The sequence below is a fragment of the Drosophila arizonae genome, chromosome 5, assembly GCF_054131065.1.
Source record: "Drosophila arizonae isolate 15081-1271.41 chromosome 5, UAZ_ARI_1.0, whole genome shotgun sequence".
Taxonomy (NCBI): Eukaryota; Metazoa; Arthropoda; class Insecta; order Diptera; family Drosophilidae; genus Drosophila; species Drosophila arizonae.
The window spans coordinates 82,735-104,114 of record NC_142925.1 but is presented as its reverse complement, the minus strand read 5'-3'; the positions used below and the strand labels follow the sequence as shown (position 1 = coordinate 104,114).

Below are 21,380 nucleotides of genomic sequence, written 5' to 3'. Positions count from 1 at the left end.
TGGAGTGTAGCTGATGCGGCCTGCTTACTGGCAGCAATATGTTGGTCCGTGATGCCTGTTGGCCTTCACGAAGAGCAGCAGCATAGCTTTGGGCAGGATTGCCGTGATGAAGTGATAATGATGGGCCACGTCTACCAACAGTGGCTGGAGTGGCTGGAGTAGCGTTGATTAAACCAGCAAAAAGCTTGTTTAACTTGGCTGAATTGGCGTTTGTTTTCATTTTGAGTGCCGCCTTGTATACGGGGCATCCCTTGTAGCTGGCCGCATGCGGGCCCAAGCAGTTTGCGCATTTGGCTGGCGACTCGTCATTCTTTTGCCTAGTGCAGGCAGTTGTTGCGTGATTCTCTCCACACTTGACACACACAAAGGGGCGATTGCAATAGTTCTTTGTGTGTCCAAGCCTCTGACACCTGTGACACTGTGGCACCTCAGGCACTTTTAATGGCACTTCAACCTTGATCATCTGGCTGCCGAGTGAGCCAAGTTTGAATAACTCGGCATTGTTGTCCTTCGATTGCAGAACCACCTCAAAGAGATTGAGCGGCTGATTGTTGTAGCGATTTTTGATGGGTCTGAGGAATATGATGTTATGCCCCAGATTTGTTAGCTGCTCACGAATCCATTTTTCAGGCGTTGAATGATGTAGGTGCCTAATGAAGGCCCTAAAGCCACGCTCAGATTTCAACTGAAACGTATGGCTATCTAGCTTCTTCTCCATGACGTATTTGGCGAGTTTGTTGTAAGAGGCTATGCCATTGCATTGGACTCTGATGCCGCACTTGGCAGCAGGTTTTGTTGTGAAATTGTTTTCACCAACAACTCTATTCAGCTCTGCGGACAGAGCTATAATATCAGTAACTCCATATAAATACAAAGGCGCCGGCTTCGTGTTGTATTGAGAGTCATTAGTTTCACCGCCACATTTTGAGGTTACTTTTAGGTTAGGGACGCTCGTGGGCTCAGTAGTGGGCATAGAAAGTGGATCCACATCCATATTTGCAGTTTGGCTATGACACAAATCAATTTCAAAATCAATAGGTTCATAGAAACTTGATTTTTTATTCGCATTTCCATGGCCGTTGCCATTAGTTGCTGTTCTCTTATTTGGGTTTTGCTTCTCTGAGCTTGTATTAACAGCAGCCATCTTGGATGGCCGAATTTCGACTTGCTTGCCGTTTATTGTAAGTTTCTTAAAAAATTGTTCATTGGCTGCAGCGGCAGCCTTCGAAGTAGACGGCAATAAATTAGATGCACTTTGACTTTTGGTTTGTTCAAACACATTTGACAACGTAGGTGCGACCACGTGTTTTGGCTTGTCGAGGAGTGCATTTACTTCCGCATCTTCATCTTCGCTAGATCCGTATATCCGAGTTCTGGACATCATCGCAATCAATTCATAATGTTTTATTTTATTTATTTATTTTTTTTTTTAAATTGTGTATTTCTGTTCGTATGTCTACAAAGAACACACATTTTTTTTTTTTTTTTTTGAAGAACACACATTTCTGTTCGTATGTCTATGAAGAACACACATTAATGATCTCCGCTTCTCCCCATCTCATACATGATCAGCTGACCAGCAGCTGCATGGCGAGGGGAAGATAGTACGGAGATACTTTTTATTCAATTGATACTTCACAATAGCATTTCTTATGAATATAAATAGCGCCTATGAGATAATTAAAATCTATAAAGGACAATATTAGTCAAAACTTATCATAGAATGATTCAATTCAAATAGCCAAAAGTGCACACAAATAACAGTGCAGCTTAATGTTACAAAATACTTATAAAAGAGCAATTTAAAGATAATACAAATTAACAATAAAGTGCTTGAGTAACTGATTAACGACTAAATAGATAAGTAAGATTTAAGTTTAACAATAGTAATAGATGGCATTAATTAATATAATTCAATTATTTCATTTATAAGCATCTACAAGATGCACAGAGAAAATAGCCCAAAGTGGCCAATTGGAATAATAGAGAAAAGTCGAGACAAAGTCTGGTCATTTTCTCAAATATGGGCTTAAGCTAAAATTAGCTTAAATTACAAAAAGTAATTGATAATTAATATGATAATTAAATAAAAGTAGTTTAACAATTCATTTTAGCAGTTTTGATTTCATTAATATTCGTTCGATATATCGCAAGTGCAATTGGTAAGTGACGATGCACCCCTGGTTTACATACCTATCGGAATGCACAACCAAAACAAAAACAAAGACAGCTGATTGAAAATTGCATTAAATGCAAATTTGATGCTGCTAATTGGTAAGTTTAAATATTAATAATTATATAAGTGATATTAATGACATTAATAATACATATTAATTAATAATAATCTTTTTATATTTACAGCTGCTACCATACAAAATGCAGAAAGCGCAATACTGAAGATAGCGGAATTGCATTAATTGCAAGCTGACTAGCAGGTAAGTAACTTTGCAAAATAGAAATTAATAATTATAAAAGCAATATTGAAGATATTAATAATTAATATTAATTAATTATTATCTTTTTATATATAGTTTTTCTGTTCGTATGTCTATGAAGAACACACATTAATGATCTCCGCCTCTTCCCATTCTCGTACATGAACAGCTGACCTGCAGCTGCATGATGAGGGGAAGAGTACGGGGATACTCTTTATTTATTTAATACTTCACAATAGCATTTTTTTATAAATATAAATAGCGCCTATGAGATAACTAAAATCTAAAAAGGACTATATTTGTCGAAACTTTTCATTAAATGATTAAATTTAAATGGCCATAAGTGCACAAAAATAACAGTGCAGCTTAATGTTACAAAATACTAATAAAAAGAGCAAATTAAAGATAATTCAAAATAACAATAAAGTGCTTGAGTAGCTTACAATAGACTAATTAGATGAGTAAGATAAAAGTTTAACAATAGTAATAGATAGCATTAATTAATATAATTCAATTTTTTCATTTATAAGCATCTACAAGATGCACAGAGAAAAATAGCCCCAAGTGGCCAATTGGAATAATAGAGAAAAGTCGAGACAAAGTCTGGTCATTTTCTCCAATACGGGCTTAAGCTAAAATTAGCTTTGATCTCTATGTGATCCAAATACGACCCTATAGGCAGCAAGTGGTGATGGTGGTGGTAGTGGCCGCGGCATTGGCGCAATACCCTCGAAAACAGGTAGTCGTTGCGGCTGGTGGGCTGCTGTTTGTGCAGCTTCGTTGCGTTGCTGAGCCTCACGTCGGCGAAGGAATCGCTCCCTACTTTCAGCAATTTCGTCGGCTTCCCGTTGTAGTTGTCGCTGGGTGCGTAGAGCAATGTCATTGGCCAAATGCATGCTTACGAGACTCGTGTATCTTGCCAATGTTATCCGCTGTGGGATGAACGGGTCGTAGGCAATGTTTTTGGCCAAGTTGTTGGTATGGACCCGGAGTCGATCATAGTATTTGGCGCAGAGATTGTTGATTTCTGTTCGTATGTCTATGAAGAACACACATTAATGATCTCCGCTTCTCCCCATCTCATACATGATCAGCTGACCAGCAGCTGCATGGCGAGGGGAAGATAGTACGGAGATACTTTTTATTCAATTGATACTTCACAATAGCATTTCTTATGAATATAAATAGCGCCTATGAGATAATTAAAATCTATAAAGGACAATATTAGTCAAAACTTATCATAGAATGATTCAATTCAAATAGCCAAAAGTGCACACAAATAACAGTGCAGCTTAATGTTACAAAATACTTATAAAAGAGCAATTTAAAGATAATACAAATTAACAATAAAGTGCTTGAGTAACTGATTAACGACTAAATAGATAAGTAAGATTTAAGTTTAACAATAGTAATAGATGGCATTAATTAATATAATTCAATTATTTCATTTATAAGCATCTACAAGATGCACAGAGAAAATAGCCCAAAGTGGCCAATTGGAATAATAGAGAAAAGTCGAGACAAAGTCTGGTCATTTTCTCAAATATGGGCTTAAGCTAAAATTAGCTTAAATTACAAAAAGTAATTGATAATTAATATGATAATTAAATAAAAGTAGTTTAACAATTCATTTTAGCTTTTTCTGTTCGTATGTCTATGAAGAACACACATTAATGATCTCCGCCTCTTCCCATTCTCGTACATGAACAGCTGACCTGCAGCTGCATGATGAGGGGAAGAGTACGGGGATACTCTTTATTTATTTAATACTTTACAATAGCATTTTTTTATAAATATAAATAGCGCCTATGAGATAATTAAAACTAAAAAGGACTATATTTGTCGAAACTTTTCATTAAATGATTAAATTTAAATGGCCATAAGTGCACAAAAATAACAGTGCAGCTTAATGTTACAAAATACAAATAAAAAGAGCAAGTTAAAGATAATTCAAAATAACAATAAAGTGCTTGAGTAGCTTACAATAGACTAATTAGATGAGTAAGATATAAGTTTAACAATAGTAATAGATGGCATTAATTAATATAATTCAATTTTTTCATTTATAAGCATCTACAAGATGCACAGAGAAAAATAGCCCGAAGTGGCCAATTGGAATAATAGAGAAAAGTCGAGACAAAGTCTGGTCATTTTCTCCAATACGGGCTCAAGCTAAAATTAGCTTAAATTACAAAAAGTAAATGATAATTAATATAGATAATTAATTAAAAATAGTTTAACAATTCATTTTAGCAGTTTTGATTTCATTAACATTCATTCGATATATCGCAAGTGCAATTGAGTAAGTGACGATGCACCCCTGGCGTTGTGCCTATCGGGGTGCATAATCAAAACAAAACAAAAACAGCTGATTGAAAATTGCATTAAATGCAAATTTTATGCTGCTAATTGGTAAGTTTAAATATTAACAAGTAAATAATTGAAATTAATGATATTAATAATTAATATTAATTAATTATTATCTTTTTATATTTATGTGGCTGCTGTCATTCGGAATACAGACGGGCGCAATACTGGATATAGCAGGATTGCATTAATTGCAAGCTGACTAGCAGGTGAGTTTTGCAATATAAAAATTTAACAATTGAAAAAGTGATATTAATAAAGTTAACAATTAAGATTAATTAATTATTATCTTTATATATAAACAGCTGCTACCATACAAAGTGCAGAGGGGCCCAAAATTGGAAATAGTCGAATTTCATTAATTGCGAGCTGACTAGCAGGTAAGTGAATTTTGCATAAGTTAATAAAAACATTAAAAGATTATTAATGTTGATTTTTTCTTTGCAGAGCACATCAACTACGGCAAGGAGACTTAGCCAAGTGGGCTGCACAGCCAATAGGGCGTATATTTAAGTTAGTTTTTAGTTAATTCAAAATGTGCATTTAAGGCGCAAGCGCCATCACATATGTTCCGTGCACATATATATGTATGTGCCGAAAATAAAATTTTGAAATTGTAACTGAGTGTTTAATTTGTGTTTAAATAGTGTAATTACTTAACTCTGATCCCTATGTGATCCAAATACGACCCTATAGGCAGCAAGTGGTGATGGTGGTGGTAGTGGCCGCGGCATTGGCGCAATACCCTCGAAAACAGGTAGTCGTTGCGGCTGGTGGGCTGCTGTTTGTGCAGCTTCGTTGCGTTGCTGAGCCTCACGTCGGCGAAGGAATCGCTCCCTACTTTCAGCAATTTCATCGGCTTCCCGTTGTAGTTGTCGCTGGGTGCGTAGAGCAATGTCATTGGCCAAATGCATGCTTACGAGACTCGTGTATCTTGCCAATGTTATCCGCTGTGGGATGAACGGGTCGTAGGCAATGTTTTTGGCCAAGTTGTTGGTATGGACCCGGAGTCGATCATAGTATTTGGCGCAGAGATTGTTGAATATATCATCCGCAGATAAAACTTCTAGATCAGCTCTGATGCGCGCGTTCGAAACAAAGTACTGAGCACCAGAAATGGCTCTCAGAGCTTTGTTGTGTACGACTCGAATGCGGCTGAATTGCGCCTCAGATAGCAAAGCACCCCATACAGGCAGCGAGTATTGCCAAAGTGGAGCAACTAGCTGCTTGTATATGATGACTTTAGTCCTTAGAGTCAATTTACTGTCTTTATTGATGAGCCAATCTATCTTTTTAAGCCTAGCCCTGACCCTAGTAACGACCGTAGTGACATGTTGTGAGAATCGTAGTTTTGTGTCTAGAGTAACGCCCAAATACGAATGTGAGGTGCCATTTTCAATAGTTTCGTTGCCAATACGAATAGCCTGATATGGCGCTATAACTCGAAGCGTATGCATGATATGCATAGTCTTGTTTGCATTAATCGTAATGCACCACTTGCTCGCCCATTCAGCCAATCTATCCATGTAAGCTTGCTGCTGATTAAGCGCATCTGCTTGACGAAAGTCTGCCGAAAGAACGATGACGTCGTCAGCATAAGTGGCAATCAAAGTCCCTCGCGGATAAGCTGGCCTCGGTATATCGCTGGTGTACACATTGTACAAGATAGGCCCAAGCAAGCTACCTTGTGGCACACCAGCGTGAATTTGCTTAATACCTGAGCGACAGCCACCGTGACACTCAACAATAAAAGTGCGATCTGTTAGATAGCAGCAGAGGATGCGGTAGAGAGCAACCGGCAATAGCATCTTGAGCTTATACTTCAAGCCTGTATGCCACACTCGATCAAAGGCTTCTTTGATATCCATGTACACAGCAGAGCAGTATTTATGGTCATCAAACGCTTTAATAATAAATTGGGTGACTCGACCCAATTGCTGTTCAGCTGAGTGCGCTTTGCGGAATCCAAATTGATGGTTTGGGATCGCATTTACAAGAGTATCTTGCTCCAGCATACGGCTCAAAATAAGATACTCGAGTATCTTTGAGAGGCCAGACAGCAGACTTATTGGCCTGTATGATGCGACGTGTTGCGTAGGCTTGCCAGGCTTATGCACCATCTTCACCATCGCTAACTTCCAGCAAGAGGGGAAATGACCCAGTCTAAAAGAGTTATTGCATATCAAGACGAGATACAGAATAGCCTTCATCGGCAGCGCTTTAATGGTGTGATTATCAATTTGATCCAATCCAGCCGCTTTTTTGTTCTCTAGCGTGCTGATGTGACTGATGACCTCAGCCGCAGTGACTGGCCGAAATGAGACTGAAGCAGTCAAAGATGGCTGGCTAACTTGAGCCTCGATCTCGGCCAGATCACTGGGCGGCGTAGTCACGATTGGCTGAAAACGCTGCTCAAGACTTGCAGCAAATGTTTCGGCCTTCTCGGCTGTTGTCTTGCACCAGACATTTTGCGCATTAGAGCCATTGCCACTGGAGGACTTCAACAGCGGTAGATTTGGAGCAGGCTGCCGCTTGATCTCGTTGGTCAGCCGCCAGAGCTTCTGCATACTATATCTATCAGTTGGATCGATAGATCTAAATAGCTCTTCCTCATACTGCTGCCTAGCATATATGAGCTCTTTGCGTATGCGATTCGACAGCCTGTTGCAGAGCATCTTAAGCATCGGATTGCGACTTCGAGTCAGATAGCGCTTGATTTGCTTATGGGCCTCGATAAGTTGCAGAGTCTGCCTGTTTACTCGAAATCTAGTCCTCATAATCTTGCGTGGGTGCTGTGCATTCGCAAAGTTTGCAGCATCTTCAATATTTTTGACAAAAATATTGACCGCATCATCAACATCATCAGCACTGCTGATCTCAGTGTTGAGCAAGATTTTGTCATTTAGATAGCTCTGAAATTTGTTGACGTTGGCATTCAAATCAAGCAGGTGGCCTTTTGCTCTGCTGGTGACAGGCTTCTCAACCAGCTGAACTTGCAGCGGGAGATGATCAGAGCTGAGCTCGAAAGAGTCAGTGATGGTCAGCAAATCACGCCTGATGCCTTTAAATAGCGCAAAGTCAATGGCAGACGGAGTTTGGCGCGAATTAAACGGAAAATGGGTGGGCGACCCAGTTGCCAGAATGTTGCAATTCACTTGTAGAATACTATTGACTAGCATTCGGCCACGGAGACAAGATCTGGCGTTGCCCCACCACTGACTTTTCGCATTCCAGTCACCACCGACTATAAAAGTGTCACCCAGAGAAGATAGCAGGTTGTTGAAATCTTGCCCAGACCAGATGACTTGCGGCGGGCAGTAGATTGAGACAATATTGATATGACGGCCATTTTGCAGGCTGACTGAAACTTCGACAGATTGATGCGAGTCGTAAGATGTAAAGCGCATAGCATAATGACATATATGTTGTTTAATTATAAAGGCTGCACCTCCTCTGCGCCTGTTTGAGGGGTGATTTGCTAAATAAACAATATAGCCATTAATAGCAATGCTATCGCTATCAGTCAGATGCGTCTCAGACACTAGCATTATGTCTATATCGTGCTTGACGAGATATAGATTGAGCTCATTAAGCTTTTTCCTGACACCGGCAGCATTCCAAAAAGATATCTTGATGTTGTTGACACGTTGAGTTACAGCATGCTGCAGTGCAGCGCTGCGTCTACTGGCATTTGGGGAAGTGGATACATTACTAGACATTTAAAGGCTCATTGGGACCAACTCTGGCCATCAAGAAGGCAAAGACAGTGGTCATCATCTCAATGAGTTTATCTAATTTAGCCTCTAATCTAGAGCTAACTTGTACTGGCATGCTTGGCATATTCGCATTTATTGGCTGCTCGAAGCGTTGAAAATGAACACCCCCACTAATAGGATGCGCACTCCCATCCAAAGGTTGCTGATGCCTACGGCGCGTACTTAGGCTACGGCTGCGTTTTGGCTGCGGCGGCCGCTGTGCGCTTGCCTGCCTAGGCAAACGGACTTGTTGCTGCTGCTGTTGTTGTTGCTGGCTAACTTTGGTGGCTTTTTGCCTCGACTGACGCTGTTTGCTGCTAATAGCTGCCGGTCCGACAGGCTGAGCAAATTGAAGGCCAGCCCGAAGAGCAGCCGAATAACTGGGCCCTGCACTAACAGTTTGCGGTCGTGACTGAGGGGGGGCTTGCTGTAAAAGATTTGGCATATTAGACATGTTTGGCATATTTGCTCGATTGCTCTGAGCAGCAGTAGTGGCAGCTGGCTTGGCTAAGTTGCTAATGACTTTAGCTAGTTGCGTGGCACTTTCATTTTCGCGCTTCTTGCACGCTTCTTTATAAGAAGGGCAGCCTTTGTAGCTCGCGGCATGTGGGCCGGAGCAATTCGCACACTTTGCTGGAGTTTGGTCGCCTTTTTGCTTGCCACAGTCCGTGGAAGCATGATTAGCGCCGCACTTGACGCAGGCAAAGGGGCGACGGCAATAATTCTTTGTGTGCCCGAATTTTTGGCACCTATGGCATTGAGCAATTTCATTTGTTTTATACGGCCGCTCAATTTTGACACGCTGGTTGCCAATGGCCGTTTTTTTCTGTTCGTATGTCTACAAAGAACACACATTAGTGATCTCCGCCTCTTCCCATTCTCGTACATGAACAGCTGACCTGCAGCTGCATGATGAGGGGAAGAGTACGGGGATACTCTTTATTTATTTAATACTTTACAATAGCATTTTTTTATAAATATAAATAGCGCCTATGAGATAATTAAAACTAAAAAGGACTATATTTGTCGAAACTTTTCATTAAATGATTAAATTTAAATGGCCATAAGTGCACAAAAATAACAGTGCAGCTTGATTTTACAAAATACAAATAAAAAGAGCAAGTTAAAGATAATTCAAAATAACAATAAAGTGCTTGAGTAGCTTACAATAGACTAATTAGATGAGTAAGATATAAGTTTAACAATAGTAATAGATGGCATTAATTAATATAATTCAATTTTTTTTCATTTATAAGCATCTACAAGATGCACAGAGAATAATAGCCCCAAGTGGCCAATTGGAATAATAGAGAAAAGTCGAGACAAAGTCTGGTCATTTTCTCCAATACGGGCTCAAGCTAAAATTAGCTTAAATTACAAAAAGTAAATGATAATTAATATAGATAATTAAATAAAAATAGTTTAACAATTCATTTTAGCAGTTTTGATTTCATTAACATTCATTCGATATATCGCAAGTGCAATTGAGTAAGTGACGATGCACCCCTGGCGTTGTGCCTATCGGGGTGCATAATCAAAACAAAACAAAAACAGCTGATTGAAAATTGCATTAAATGCAAATTTTATGCTGCTAATTGGTAAGTTTAAATATTAACAAGTAAATAATTGAAATTAATGATATTAATAATTAATATTAATTAATTATTATCTTTTTATATGTATGTGGCTGCTGTCATACGGAATACAGACGGGCGCAATACCTAATATAGCAGGATTGCATTAATTGCAAGCTGACTAGCAGGTGAGTTTTGCAATATAAAAAATTAACAATTGAAAAAGTGATATTAATAAAGTTAACAATTAATATTAATTAATTATTATCTTTATATATAAACAGCTGCTACCATACAAGGTGCAGAGGGGCGCAAAGCTGGAAATAGTCGAATTTCATTAATTACGAGCTGACTAGCAGGTAAGTGCATTTTGCAGAAGTTAATAAAAACATTCAAAGATTATTAATGTTGATTTTTTCTTTGCAGAGCACATCAACTACGGCAAGGAGACTTAGCCAAGTGGGCTGCACAGCCAATAGGGCGTATATTTAAGTTAGTTTTTAGTTAATTCAAAATGTGCATTTAAGGCGCAAGCGCCGTCACATATGTTCCGTGCACATATATATGTATGTGCCGAAAATAAAATTTTGAAATTGTGACTGAGTGTTTAATTTGTGTTTAAATAGTGTAATTACTTAACTCTGATCCCTATGTGATCCAAATACGACCCTATAGGCAGCAAGTGGTGATGGTGGTGGTAGTGGCCGCGGCATTGGCGCAATACCCTCGAAAACAGGTAGTCGTTGCGGCTGGTGGGCTGCTGCTTGTGCTGCTTCGTTGCGTTGCTGAGCCTCACGTCGGCGAAGGAATCGCTCCCTACTTTCAGTTATTTCGTCGGCCTCCCGTAGTAGTAGTCGCTGGGTGCGTAGAGCAATGTCATTGGCCAAATGCGTATTTACGAGACTCGTGTATCTTGCCAATGTTATCCGCTGTGGGATGAACGGGTCGTAGGCAATGTTTTTGGCCAAGTTGTTGGTATGGACCCGGAGTCGATCATAGTATTTGGCGCAGAGATTGTTGAGTATATCATCCGCAGATAAAACGTCCAGATCAGCTCTGATGCGCGCGTTCGAAACAAAGTACTGAGCACCAGAGATGGCTCTCAGAGCTTTGTTGTGTACGACTCGAATGCGGCTGAATTGCGCCTCAGATAGCAGAGCACCCCATACAGGCAGCGAGTATTGCCAAAGTGGAGCAACTAGCTGTCTATAAATAATAACTTTTGTCTTAAGCGTCAATTTGCTATCTTTGTTAATGAGCCAATCTATCTTTTTAAGCCTAGCCCTGACCCTAGTAACGACCGTAGTGACATGTTGTGAGAATCGTAGTTTTGTGTCTAGAGTAACGCCCAAATACGAATGTGAGGTGCCATTTTCAATAGTTTCGTTGCCAATACGAATAGCCTGATATGGCGCTATAACTCGAAGCGTATGCATGATATGCATAGTCTTGCTTGCATTAATTGTAATGCACCACTTGCTCGCCCATTCAGCCAATCTATCCATATAAGCTTGCTGTTGAATAAGCGCATCTGCTTGACGAAAGTCTGCCGAAAGAACGATGACGTCGTCAGCATAAGTGGCAATCAAAGTCCCTCGCGGATAAGCTGGCCTCGGTATATCGCTGGTGTACACATTGTACAAGATAGGCCCGAGCAAGCTACCTTGTGGCACACCAGCGTGAATTTGCTTAATACCTGAGCGACAGCCACCGTGACACTCAACAATAAAGGTGCGATCTGTTAGATAGCAGCAGAGGATGCGGTAGAGAGCATCCGGCAGTAGCCTCTTAAGCTTATACTTCAAGCCTGTATGCCACACTCGATCAAAGGCTTCTTTGATATCCATGTACACAGCAGAGCAGTATTTATGGTCATCAAACGCATTAATAATAAATTGGGTGACTCGACCCAATTGCTGTTCAGCTGAGTGCGCTTTGCGGAATCCAAATTGATGGTTTGGGATCGCATTTACAAGAGTATCTTGCTCCAGCATACGGCTCAAAATAAGATACTCGAGTATCTTTGAGAGGCCAGACAGCAGACTTATTGGCCTGTATGATGCGACGTGTTGCGTAGGCTTGCCAGGCTTATGCACCATCTTCACCATCGCTAACTTCCAGCAAGAGGGGAAATGACCCAGTCTAAAAGAGTTATTGCATATCAAGACGAGATACAGAATAGCCTTCATCGGCAGCGCTTTGATGGTGTGATTGTCAATTTGGTCCAAACCAGCCGCTTTTTTGTTCTCTAGCGTGCTGATGTGACTGATGACCTCATCCGCAGTGACTGGCCGAAATGAGACTGAAGCAGTCAAAGATGGCTGGCTAACTTGAGCCTCGATCTCGGCCAGATCACTGGGCGGCGTAGTCACGATTGGCTGAAAACGCTGCTCAAGACTCGCAGCAAATGTTTCGGCCTTCTCGGCTGTTGTCTTGCACCAGACATTTTGCGCATTAGAGCCATTGCCACTGGAGGACTTCAACAGAGGTAGATTTGGAGCAGGCTGCCGCTTGATCTCGTTGGTCAGTCGCCAGAGCTTCTGCATACTATATCTATCAGTTGGATCGATAGATCTAAATAGCTCTTCCTCATACTTCTGCCTAGCATATATGAGCTCTTTGCGTATGCGATTCGACAGCCTGTTGCAGAGCATCTTAAGCATCGGATTGCGATTTCGAGCGAGATAGCGCTTGACTTGCTTATGGGCTTCGATAAGTTGCAGAGTCTGTCTATCTACACGAAATCTAGTCCTCGTTATCTTGCGTGGGTTCTGTGCATTCGCATAGTTTGCAGCATCTTCAATATTTTTGACAAAAATATTGACCGCATCATCAACATCATCAGCACTGCTGATCTCAGTGTTGAGCAAGATTTTTTCATTTAGATAGCTCTGAAATTTGTTGACGTTGGCATTCAAATCAAGCAGGTGGCCTTTTGCTCTGCTGGTGACAGGCTTCTCAACCAGCTGAACTTGCAGCGGGAGATGATCAGAGCTGAGCTCGAAAGAGTCAGTGATGGTCAGCAAATCTCGCCTGATGCCTTTAAATAGCGCAAAGTCAATGGCAGACGGAGTTTGGCGCGAATTAAACGGAAAATGGGTGGGCGACCCAGTTGCCAGAATGTTGCAATTCACTTGTAGAATACTATTGACTAGCATTCGGCCACGGAGACAAGATCTGGCGTTGCCCCACCACTGACTTTTCGCATTCCAGTCACCACCGACTATAAAAGTGTCACCCAGAGAAGATAGCAGGTTGTGGAAATCTTGCCCAGACCAGATGACTTGCGGCGGGCAGTAGATTGAGACAATATTAATGTGACGGCCATTTTGCAGGCTGACTGAAACTTCGACAGATTGATGCGAGTCGTAAGATGTAAAGCGCATAGCATAATGACATATATGTTGTTTAATTATAAAGGCTGCACCTCCTCTGCGCCTGTTTGAGGGGTGATTTGCTAAATAAACAATATAGCCATTAATAGCAATGCTATCGCTATCAGTCAGATGCGTCTCAGACACTAGCATTATGTCTATATCGTGCTTGACGAGATATAGATTGAGCTCATTAAGCTTTTTCTTGACACCGGCAGCATTCCAAAAAGATATCTTGATGTTGTTGACACGTTGAGTTACAGCATGCTGCAGTGCAGCGCTGCGTCTACTGGCATTTGGGGAAGTGGATACATTACTAGACATTTGAAGGCTCATTGGGACCAACTCTGGCCATCAAGAAGGCAAAGACAGTGGTCATCATCTCAATGAGTTTATCTAATTTAGCCTCTAATCTAGAGCTAACTTGTACTGGCATGCTTGGCATATTCGCATTTATTGGCTGCTCGAAACGTTGAAAATGAACACCCCCACTAACAGGATGCGCACCCCCATCTATTGGTTGCGGATGCCTACGGCGCGTACTCAGACTACGGCTGCGTTTTGGCTGCGGCGGCCGCTGTGCGCTTGCCTGCCTAGGCAAACGGACTTGTTGCTGCTGCTGTTGTTGTTGCTGGCTAACTTTGGTGGCTTTTTGCCTAGACTGACGCTGTTTGCTGCTAATAGCTGCCGGTCCGACAGGCTGAGCAAATTGAAGGCCAGCCCGAAGAGCAGCCGAATAACTGGGCCCTGCACTAACAGTTTGCGGTCGTGACTGAGGGGGGGCTTGCTGTAAAAGATTTGGCATATTAGACATGTTTGGCATATTTGCTCGACTGCTCTGAGCAGCAGTAGTGGCAGCTGGCTTGGCTAAGTTGCTAATGACTTTAGCTAGTTGCGTGGCACTTTCATTTTCGCGCTTCTTGCACGCTTCTTTATAAGAAGGGCAGCCTTTGTAGCTCGCGGCATGTGGGCCGGAGCAATTGGCACACTTCGCTGGAGTTTGGTCGCCTTTTTGCTTGCCACAGTCCGTGGAAGCATGATTGGCGCCGCACTTGACGCAGGCGAAGGGGCGACGGCAATAATTCTTTGTGTGCCCAAATTTCTGGCACCTATGGCATTGGGCAATTTCGCTTGATTTGTACGGCCGCTCAATTTTTACACGCTGATTGCCAATGGCAGTTATTTGCAGCAATTCTGCGTTGTTTGCGCTGACGGCTAACTCAACCTCAAAAAGGTCAAGCGGCTCTTTGGAGAAGCGTGATTTAATGCCTCTTAAGAAGCGAACTTCGTGCCCTAATTTGGCCAACTGCTCACGAATATAGTGATCCGGAGTGGAAAAGTGCAAATGCCGGATAACGGCTCTATAGCCGCGTTCGCATTTCAACTGGTATGTGTGATTTTCAATCGAATTAACGTCGAGGTACTTTACCAATTTGCGGTGCGTAGCGATGTCCTTGCACTGCACTCTGATGCCATGGTTTGCAGCGGGCTTGGTGGTGTAGTTCTCCTGGCCGATAGCATCATCCAGGCGGATTAAAAGCGGCATTATGTCCGTGACATTTGCTAAAAATAGCGGAGCGGGCTTCGCGTTGAGTTGCGCATGGCTAGCTCCAGTTGCGGCGGCAGCGGAAGCAGCAGTAACAGCTGCAGCGGCAGCATTGGGCGGCATAGCTTGCACATTTGCAGCAGTGCGAGCTTTATTAACGAGGCCAGTTGCCTCTTGCTGTGTGTCCTCAGTCCTGGTGGTCCGTATATAGTCGTCAATTTGCTGGCAGTCTTCGTCACTGCCATCCAGATCAACTGCGCCCAGCTGCGCAGTCTTCTTCTTGGGGCTGTCGCCTTTTTCAGCAGTCCTCTTTGCTGCTCTCTCACTAGAGAGCGGCTTTGTAGCACTTTGCATTGCATTTTTTGCAGCAAGATATTCGGCGACCATAGATTCCGCAGAAGTGGATGGTTTTGCCTTTAATTGCTGAGCCGCAGCTCGAGAAGTTGTTGGTCGTGCCGTAACCACACTTTTCTTTACCGGCACTTTTAATGGCGTGGGCGCAGGCGCTAGTGGCTGCGAGTCGATTAATAATTCGACTTCCACGTCCATATCCTCGTCACCGTCATCTGCAGTATAGCCCCTAGGCATTGCAGCAATTTAATTTGCAAAATTTAATTGCAAAAAACCCGATTTAAATAGATTTAATTCACAACTTTTTTTTTCTGTTCGTATGTCTATGAAGAACACACATTAATGATCTCCGCCTCTTCCCATTCTCGTACATGAACAGCTGACCTGCAGCTGCATGATGAGGGGAAGAGTACGGGGATACTCTTTATTTATTTAATACTTCACAATAGCATTTTTTTATAAATATTTTTTCTGTTCGTATGTCTAAAAAGAACACACATTAGTGATCTCCGCCTCTTCCCATTCTCGTACATGAACAGCTGACCTGCAGCTGCATGATGAGGGGAAGAGTACGGGGATACTCTTTATTTATTTAATACTTCACAATAGCATTTTTATATAAATATAAATAGCGCCTATGAGATAATTAAAATCTAAAAAGGACTATATTTGTCGAAACTTTTCATTAAATGAATAAATTTAAATGGCCATAAGTGCACAAAAATAACAGTGCAGCTTAATGTTACAAAATACTAATAAAAGAGCAAATTAAAGATAATTCAAAATAACAATAAAGTGCTTGAGTAGCTTACAATAGACTAATTAGATGAGTAAGATATAAGTTTAACAATAGTAATAGATGGCATTAATTAATATAATTCAATTTTTTCATTTATAAGCATCTACAAGATGCACAGAGAAAAATAGCCCGAAGTGGCCAATTGGAATAATAGAGAAAAGTCGAGACAAAGTCTGGTCATTTTCTCCAATGCGGGCTTAAGCTAAAATTAGCTTAAATTACAAAAAGTAAATGATAATTAATATAGATAATTAATTAAAAATAGTTTAACAATTCATTTTAGCAGTTTTGATTTCATTAACATTCATTCAATATATCGCAAGTGCAATTGAGTAAGTGACGATGCACCCCTGGCGTTGTGCCTATCGGGGTGCATAATCAAAACAAAACAAAAACAGCTGATTGAAAATTGCATTAAATGCAAATTTTATGCTGCTAATTGGTAAGTTTAAATAATAACAAGTAAATAATTGAAATTAATGATATTAATAATTAATATTAATTAATTATTATCTTTTTATATATATGTGGCTGCTGTAATACGGAATACAGACGGGCGCAATACTGAATATAGCGGGATTGCATTAATTGCAAGCTGACTAGCAGGTGAGTTTTGCAATATAAAAAATTAACAATTGAAAAAGTGATATTAATAAAGTTAACAATTAATATTAATTAATTATTATCTTTATATATAAACGGCTGCTACCATACAAAGTGCAGGGGGCGCAAAGCTGGAAATAGCCGAATTTCATTAATTGCGAGCTGACTAGCAGGTAAGTGAATTTTGCAGAAGTTAATAAAAACATTCAAAGATTATTAATGTTGATTTTTTCTTTGCAGAGCACATCAACTACGGCAAGGAGACTTAGCCAAGTGGGCTGCACAGCCAATAGGGCGTATATTTAAGTTGTTTTTTTAGTTCATTCAAAATGTGCATTTAAGGCGCAAGCGCCGTCACATATGTTCCGTGCACATATATATGTATGTGCCGAAAATAAAATTTTGAAATTGTAACTGAGTGTTTAATTTGTGTTTAAATAGTGTAATTACTTAACTCTGATCCCTATGTGATCCAAATACGACCCTATAGGCAGCAAGTGGTGATGGTGGTGGTAGTGGCCGCGGCATTGGCGCAATACCCTCGAAAACAGGTAGTCGTTGCGGCTGGTGGGCTGCTGTTTGTGCAGCTTCGTTGCGTTGCTGAGCCTCACGTCGGCGAAGGAATCGCTCCCTACTTTCAGCAATTTCATCGGCTTCCCGTTGTAGTTGTCGCTGGGTGCGTAGAGCAATGTCATTGGCCAAATGCATGCTTACGAGACTCGTGTATCTTGCCAATGTTATCCGCTGTGGGATGAACGGGTCGTAGGCAATGTTTTTGGCCAAGTTGTTGGTATGGACCCGGAGTCGATCATTTTTTTTTTTCTGTTTGTATGCCTTGACAGAACACACATTAATAATCTCTCTTTCCTCCATTCTCGCCCATAACAGCTGACCAGCAGCTAAATGGAGAGGAGGAGAGAATAGAGAGATATTCTTTATTCATATAATACTCTTCGTTAGCATTTTTTTTGAATTTACATGGCGCCTTAAGTTACTTAGGTCGATATTAGCCGAAACTTGCTCACATGAGCTGTTTAAATAGTCGCAAGTGCAACATTAAATTGCTGTGCAGCATTGCGTTACATATTATACAAAAGAGCAGATCAAAAACAAAAATGAATAACATTTGATGTGCTTAAATAACTAGTTTAAAACTAATGAGTAGGTTTAGTTATAATTTTTATGTAGATTAAAACAATAACAATTGATACAATTAATTAATTCATTTTACTTTTAATTCTATTTGCAGGAACACCTATAAGATGCGCAACAAACTTAGCAGTGAGAAGATCCGCTAATTGGATTTAGAGAGAAGAGTCGGGACATCGTCCGGTCATTTTCTCCATACTTGTCTAAGCTAATATAACTTTTAATTAAATTCTTGAACTTATATCTATAATTCTTTTCATTTTATCACCTTTATTTCAGTCTAAAAAGTTAAATTAAACCGCAAGTGCAATTTAGGAGAGATTGTGCAGCTGTGCGTTTATACGTTTATCGGGATGCATAAATCAAAACAAAAGGTAATTATCGAAAAATGCATAAATGGCAATGGGAATTTACAATTAGTTATAAAATGTGAGTAATAGTGCTTAAAAATGTACTAGTATATACTATTATAGCAAATAATTATTTATTAAATGGTAAGCTTTCATTTCATTAATATTCTTATATATTCATTTCATAGCGATATTTGTGCAAAAATATCACAAGTGCTATCACATATGTGGTTTCAGTTGCAATATTACTAATATTATTTTTAATTTGGATTAATATAGTTTATAGTTGATTAAGAAATAATAAATTTGAATTCCAATAAGTTTTTCTTTTCATTTTGTCTTATAGAACTATCGCAAAAAAAAAAAACAATCGCGAAGAGAGGTTGTGCACCCCTGGTATGCATATCGATATGCACAGATAAAAACATATGTTTGAAGAACATATGATGAAAAGGCAGAGTGCAATTTATTGCAAAAGTTGCAACTGAAAGAGATGAGTATGGATTCTAATAAGAATAATGAGATAATTATTAATAATTAGATATTAATTAATAAATTATTCATCTGTTTCAGCAATTTCTCCCAAGTGCAAGTGAACGTGTGTTCGACAGGCCGAAGAAGTGAGTGACGCAAAATGGCTGCGAGGTAATGTTAATTATACATATATATATATAAGTGTTTATACTTAATGTTGTTTTGTTTTTATTTGCAGGGAATCATCCGGTGGAACGAGAGGTAGCAGCTGAGAAGACTCCACATCCCAATCACCGAGCAGTGCCGCCAGTTTAGTTAAGTTGATTGTGTAGTTTAAGCCAGTGCATTGTAGTGTTGTTTTGCTGCATGTGTGTATGTGCATACGTGCCAAATAAAACTTTAATTGAATATAAAATTCAATTTGAGTTTTATTTGTTAGGATACCCTTTGCAGATAGGATATGTGAGGACGACCAGTTTCCAGGTAAGTTGCTTGCATATACCAATGGCCAATTGGAATTTTAATGCAGATTTATGTTCTTTTTTAGCGTATATGCTTGCAATCAGTTGCTGGGGAAGGACCAGCCTGCATCGGCCGAAGAATCTCCTGGATTTGTGTTGTGTGTGCGCGAAGTGCTCGCTGTGGGTGGCAGTGGCGCCAGTTGCCGAAAGATTGGCAGGCGCGACTGCGAGGCAGTAGCGTCGCCTATATTTTGTGTCGCCCCAGAGGTGGGGGTGTGTGGGACTGCGTCATACGATGGCGCGCCGTTGCGACGAGCCTCATTTCTGCGTCGCGCTGCCATTCTGCGAAGATTTTCGCTGGAGTTGCGGGTTGAGGCCGGATATGACCTCGTGAATCTCTCTGCTAAAATGTTGCGGCTGTGCTCGCGAAAAGTTATCGGGCCGTATACGGGCGGATGTCGGCGAAGATAATTAGCGTGTAGCTCCTCGTCGAACTCCGCTTGTCTTCGCTGTTGTCGCTGTGCGCGCAACTCGATTTCATTAGCCAGGTGAGTATTGACGAGGCTAGAGTATCTGGGCATAGTTAGCCGCTGTGGTACAAACGGATAGTGGGCTATGCTTCTAGCCTCATTGTTGCTGTGTACTCGCAGTCTATCATAATATTTAATGCAAATATTATTAAATAATTCATCCACAGATAAGACGCCCAGCTCAGATCTGATGCGAGCATTTGAAATATAATATTGAGCGCCAGATATGGTTCTCAGTGCTCTGTTGTGTGCAACTCTGATGCGGTCGAACTGAGTTTCGGATAGGAGCGCACCCCAGACAGGTATAGTATATTGCCACAGTGGCGCAACTAGTTGTTTGTAAATTATCGTTTTAGTTTTTAGAGACAATTTACTATTTTTATTAATCAGCCAATCTATCTTTTTCAGCCGTGCCCTAATCCTCGAGACGACAGTGGTGACATGAGTGCCGAAGTGCAGCTTTGTGTCCATAGTGACACCCAAATAAGGATGTGAAGTGCCGTTTTTAATTGCTTCATTGCCAATGCGGATATCCTGGTATGGCGATATCCTTTTGTAAGTATGCATAATGTGCATAGTTTTACTAGTATTTATTGTAATGCACCATTTCTTCGCCCACAGAGCTAATTTGTCCATATATGCTTGTTGCTGAGCTAACGCATCTGCTTGCCGACAGTTTGCTGAGAGGACTACGACGTCATCGGCATAAGTGGCTAAGAGGATTTTATTTCCAGAGGCATAAGTTGGGCTTGGAATATCACTGGTGTATATGTTATACAGCACTGGCCCAAGCAGGCTACCTTGAGGCACCCCAGCGTGTATTTGCTTGGTTGCAGAGCGGCATCCTCCATGGCATTCAACAATAAATGATCGATTTGCTAAGTAGGAGCAAAGGATTCGATACAGAGCGTCAGGTAAGAGCATCTTGAGTTTGTATCTCAGACCTGAGTGCCACACTCTGTCAAATGCTTCTTTTATGTCCAAGTAAACGGCAGAGCAATACTTATGTTCTTCATATGATTTCAGAATGAACTGCGTGACTCGCCCAAGCTGTTGCTCAGCTGAGTGGGCCTTGCGAAAGCCAAATTGGTGGCTGGGTATAGCATTGGTAAGTGCGTCTTGCTCAAGCATACGGCTCAGAATTAAGAACTCTAATATTTTAGATAAGCCAGACAAGAGACTTATTGGCCTGTATGATGATACATGCTGCGTGGGCTTGCCGGGCTTGTGTATCATCTTGACCAGTGCTAACTTCCAGCTGGTAGGAAAATGGCCCATTCGAAGTGAGTTGTTGCATATTAAAACAAGGTATAGTATTGCCCTCATTGGCAGCGCTTTGATAGTGTGATTGTCGATATTATCTAAACCAGCTGCTTTCTTCTTCTCCTTTCTGTTCGTATGTCTAAAAATAACACACATTAGTGATCTCCGCCTCTTCCCATTCTCGTACATGAACAGCTGACCTGCAGCTGCATGATGAGGGGAAGAGTACGGGGATACTCTTTATTTATTTAATACTTCACAATAGCATTTTTTTTATAAATATAAATAGCGCCTATGAGATAATTAAAATCTAAAAAGGACTATATTTGTCGAAACTTTTCATTAAATG

The 21,380-nt window shown here is 40.7% G+C and overlaps 1 protein-coding gene and 2 long non-coding RNA genes across 3 annotated transcripts; 2 read left to right on the top strand and 1 right to left on the bottom strand.

Annotated features, from left to right (window-relative positions):
• The first annotated feature begins 2,100 nt into the window (after positions 1-2,100).
• LOC149268345 (uncharacterized) lies at positions 2,101-21,051 on the top strand. The gene is made up of 12 exons (XR_016270656.1): positions 2,101-2,274; positions 2,362-5,011; positions 18,054-18,327; positions 18,650-18,800; positions 18,877-18,948; positions 19,016-19,260; positions 19,325-19,786; positions 19,936-20,070; positions 20,177-20,323; positions 20,390-20,682; positions 20,795-20,876; positions 20,932-21,051. It is a non-coding gene; the product is annotated as an uncharacterized LOC149268345 (long non-coding RNA).
• On the bottom strand, positions 13,822-15,991 carry LOC149268347 (uncharacterized). Its single transcript, XM_089472148.1, has one exon. The coding sequence runs from the start codon at positions 15,637-15,639 to the stop codon at positions 13,822-13,824; it is 1,818 nt and encodes a 605-aa protein (XP_089328274.1). The 5' UTR covers positions 15,640-15,991.
• Positions 16,731-17,218, top strand: LOC149268346 (uncharacterized). The gene is made up of 3 exons (XR_016270660.1): positions 16,731-16,807; positions 16,920-16,977; positions 17,045-17,218. It is a non-coding gene; the product is annotated as an uncharacterized LOC149268346 (long non-coding RNA).
• Positions 21,052-21,380: the final 329 nt, after the last annotated feature.

Bases quoted from the DNA above. Each gene is read 5' to 3' on its own strand.
- LOC149268347 (XM_089472148.1), bottom strand. From the start codon at position 15,639: ATGCCTAGGGGCTATACTGCAGATGACGGTGACGAGGATATGGACGTG.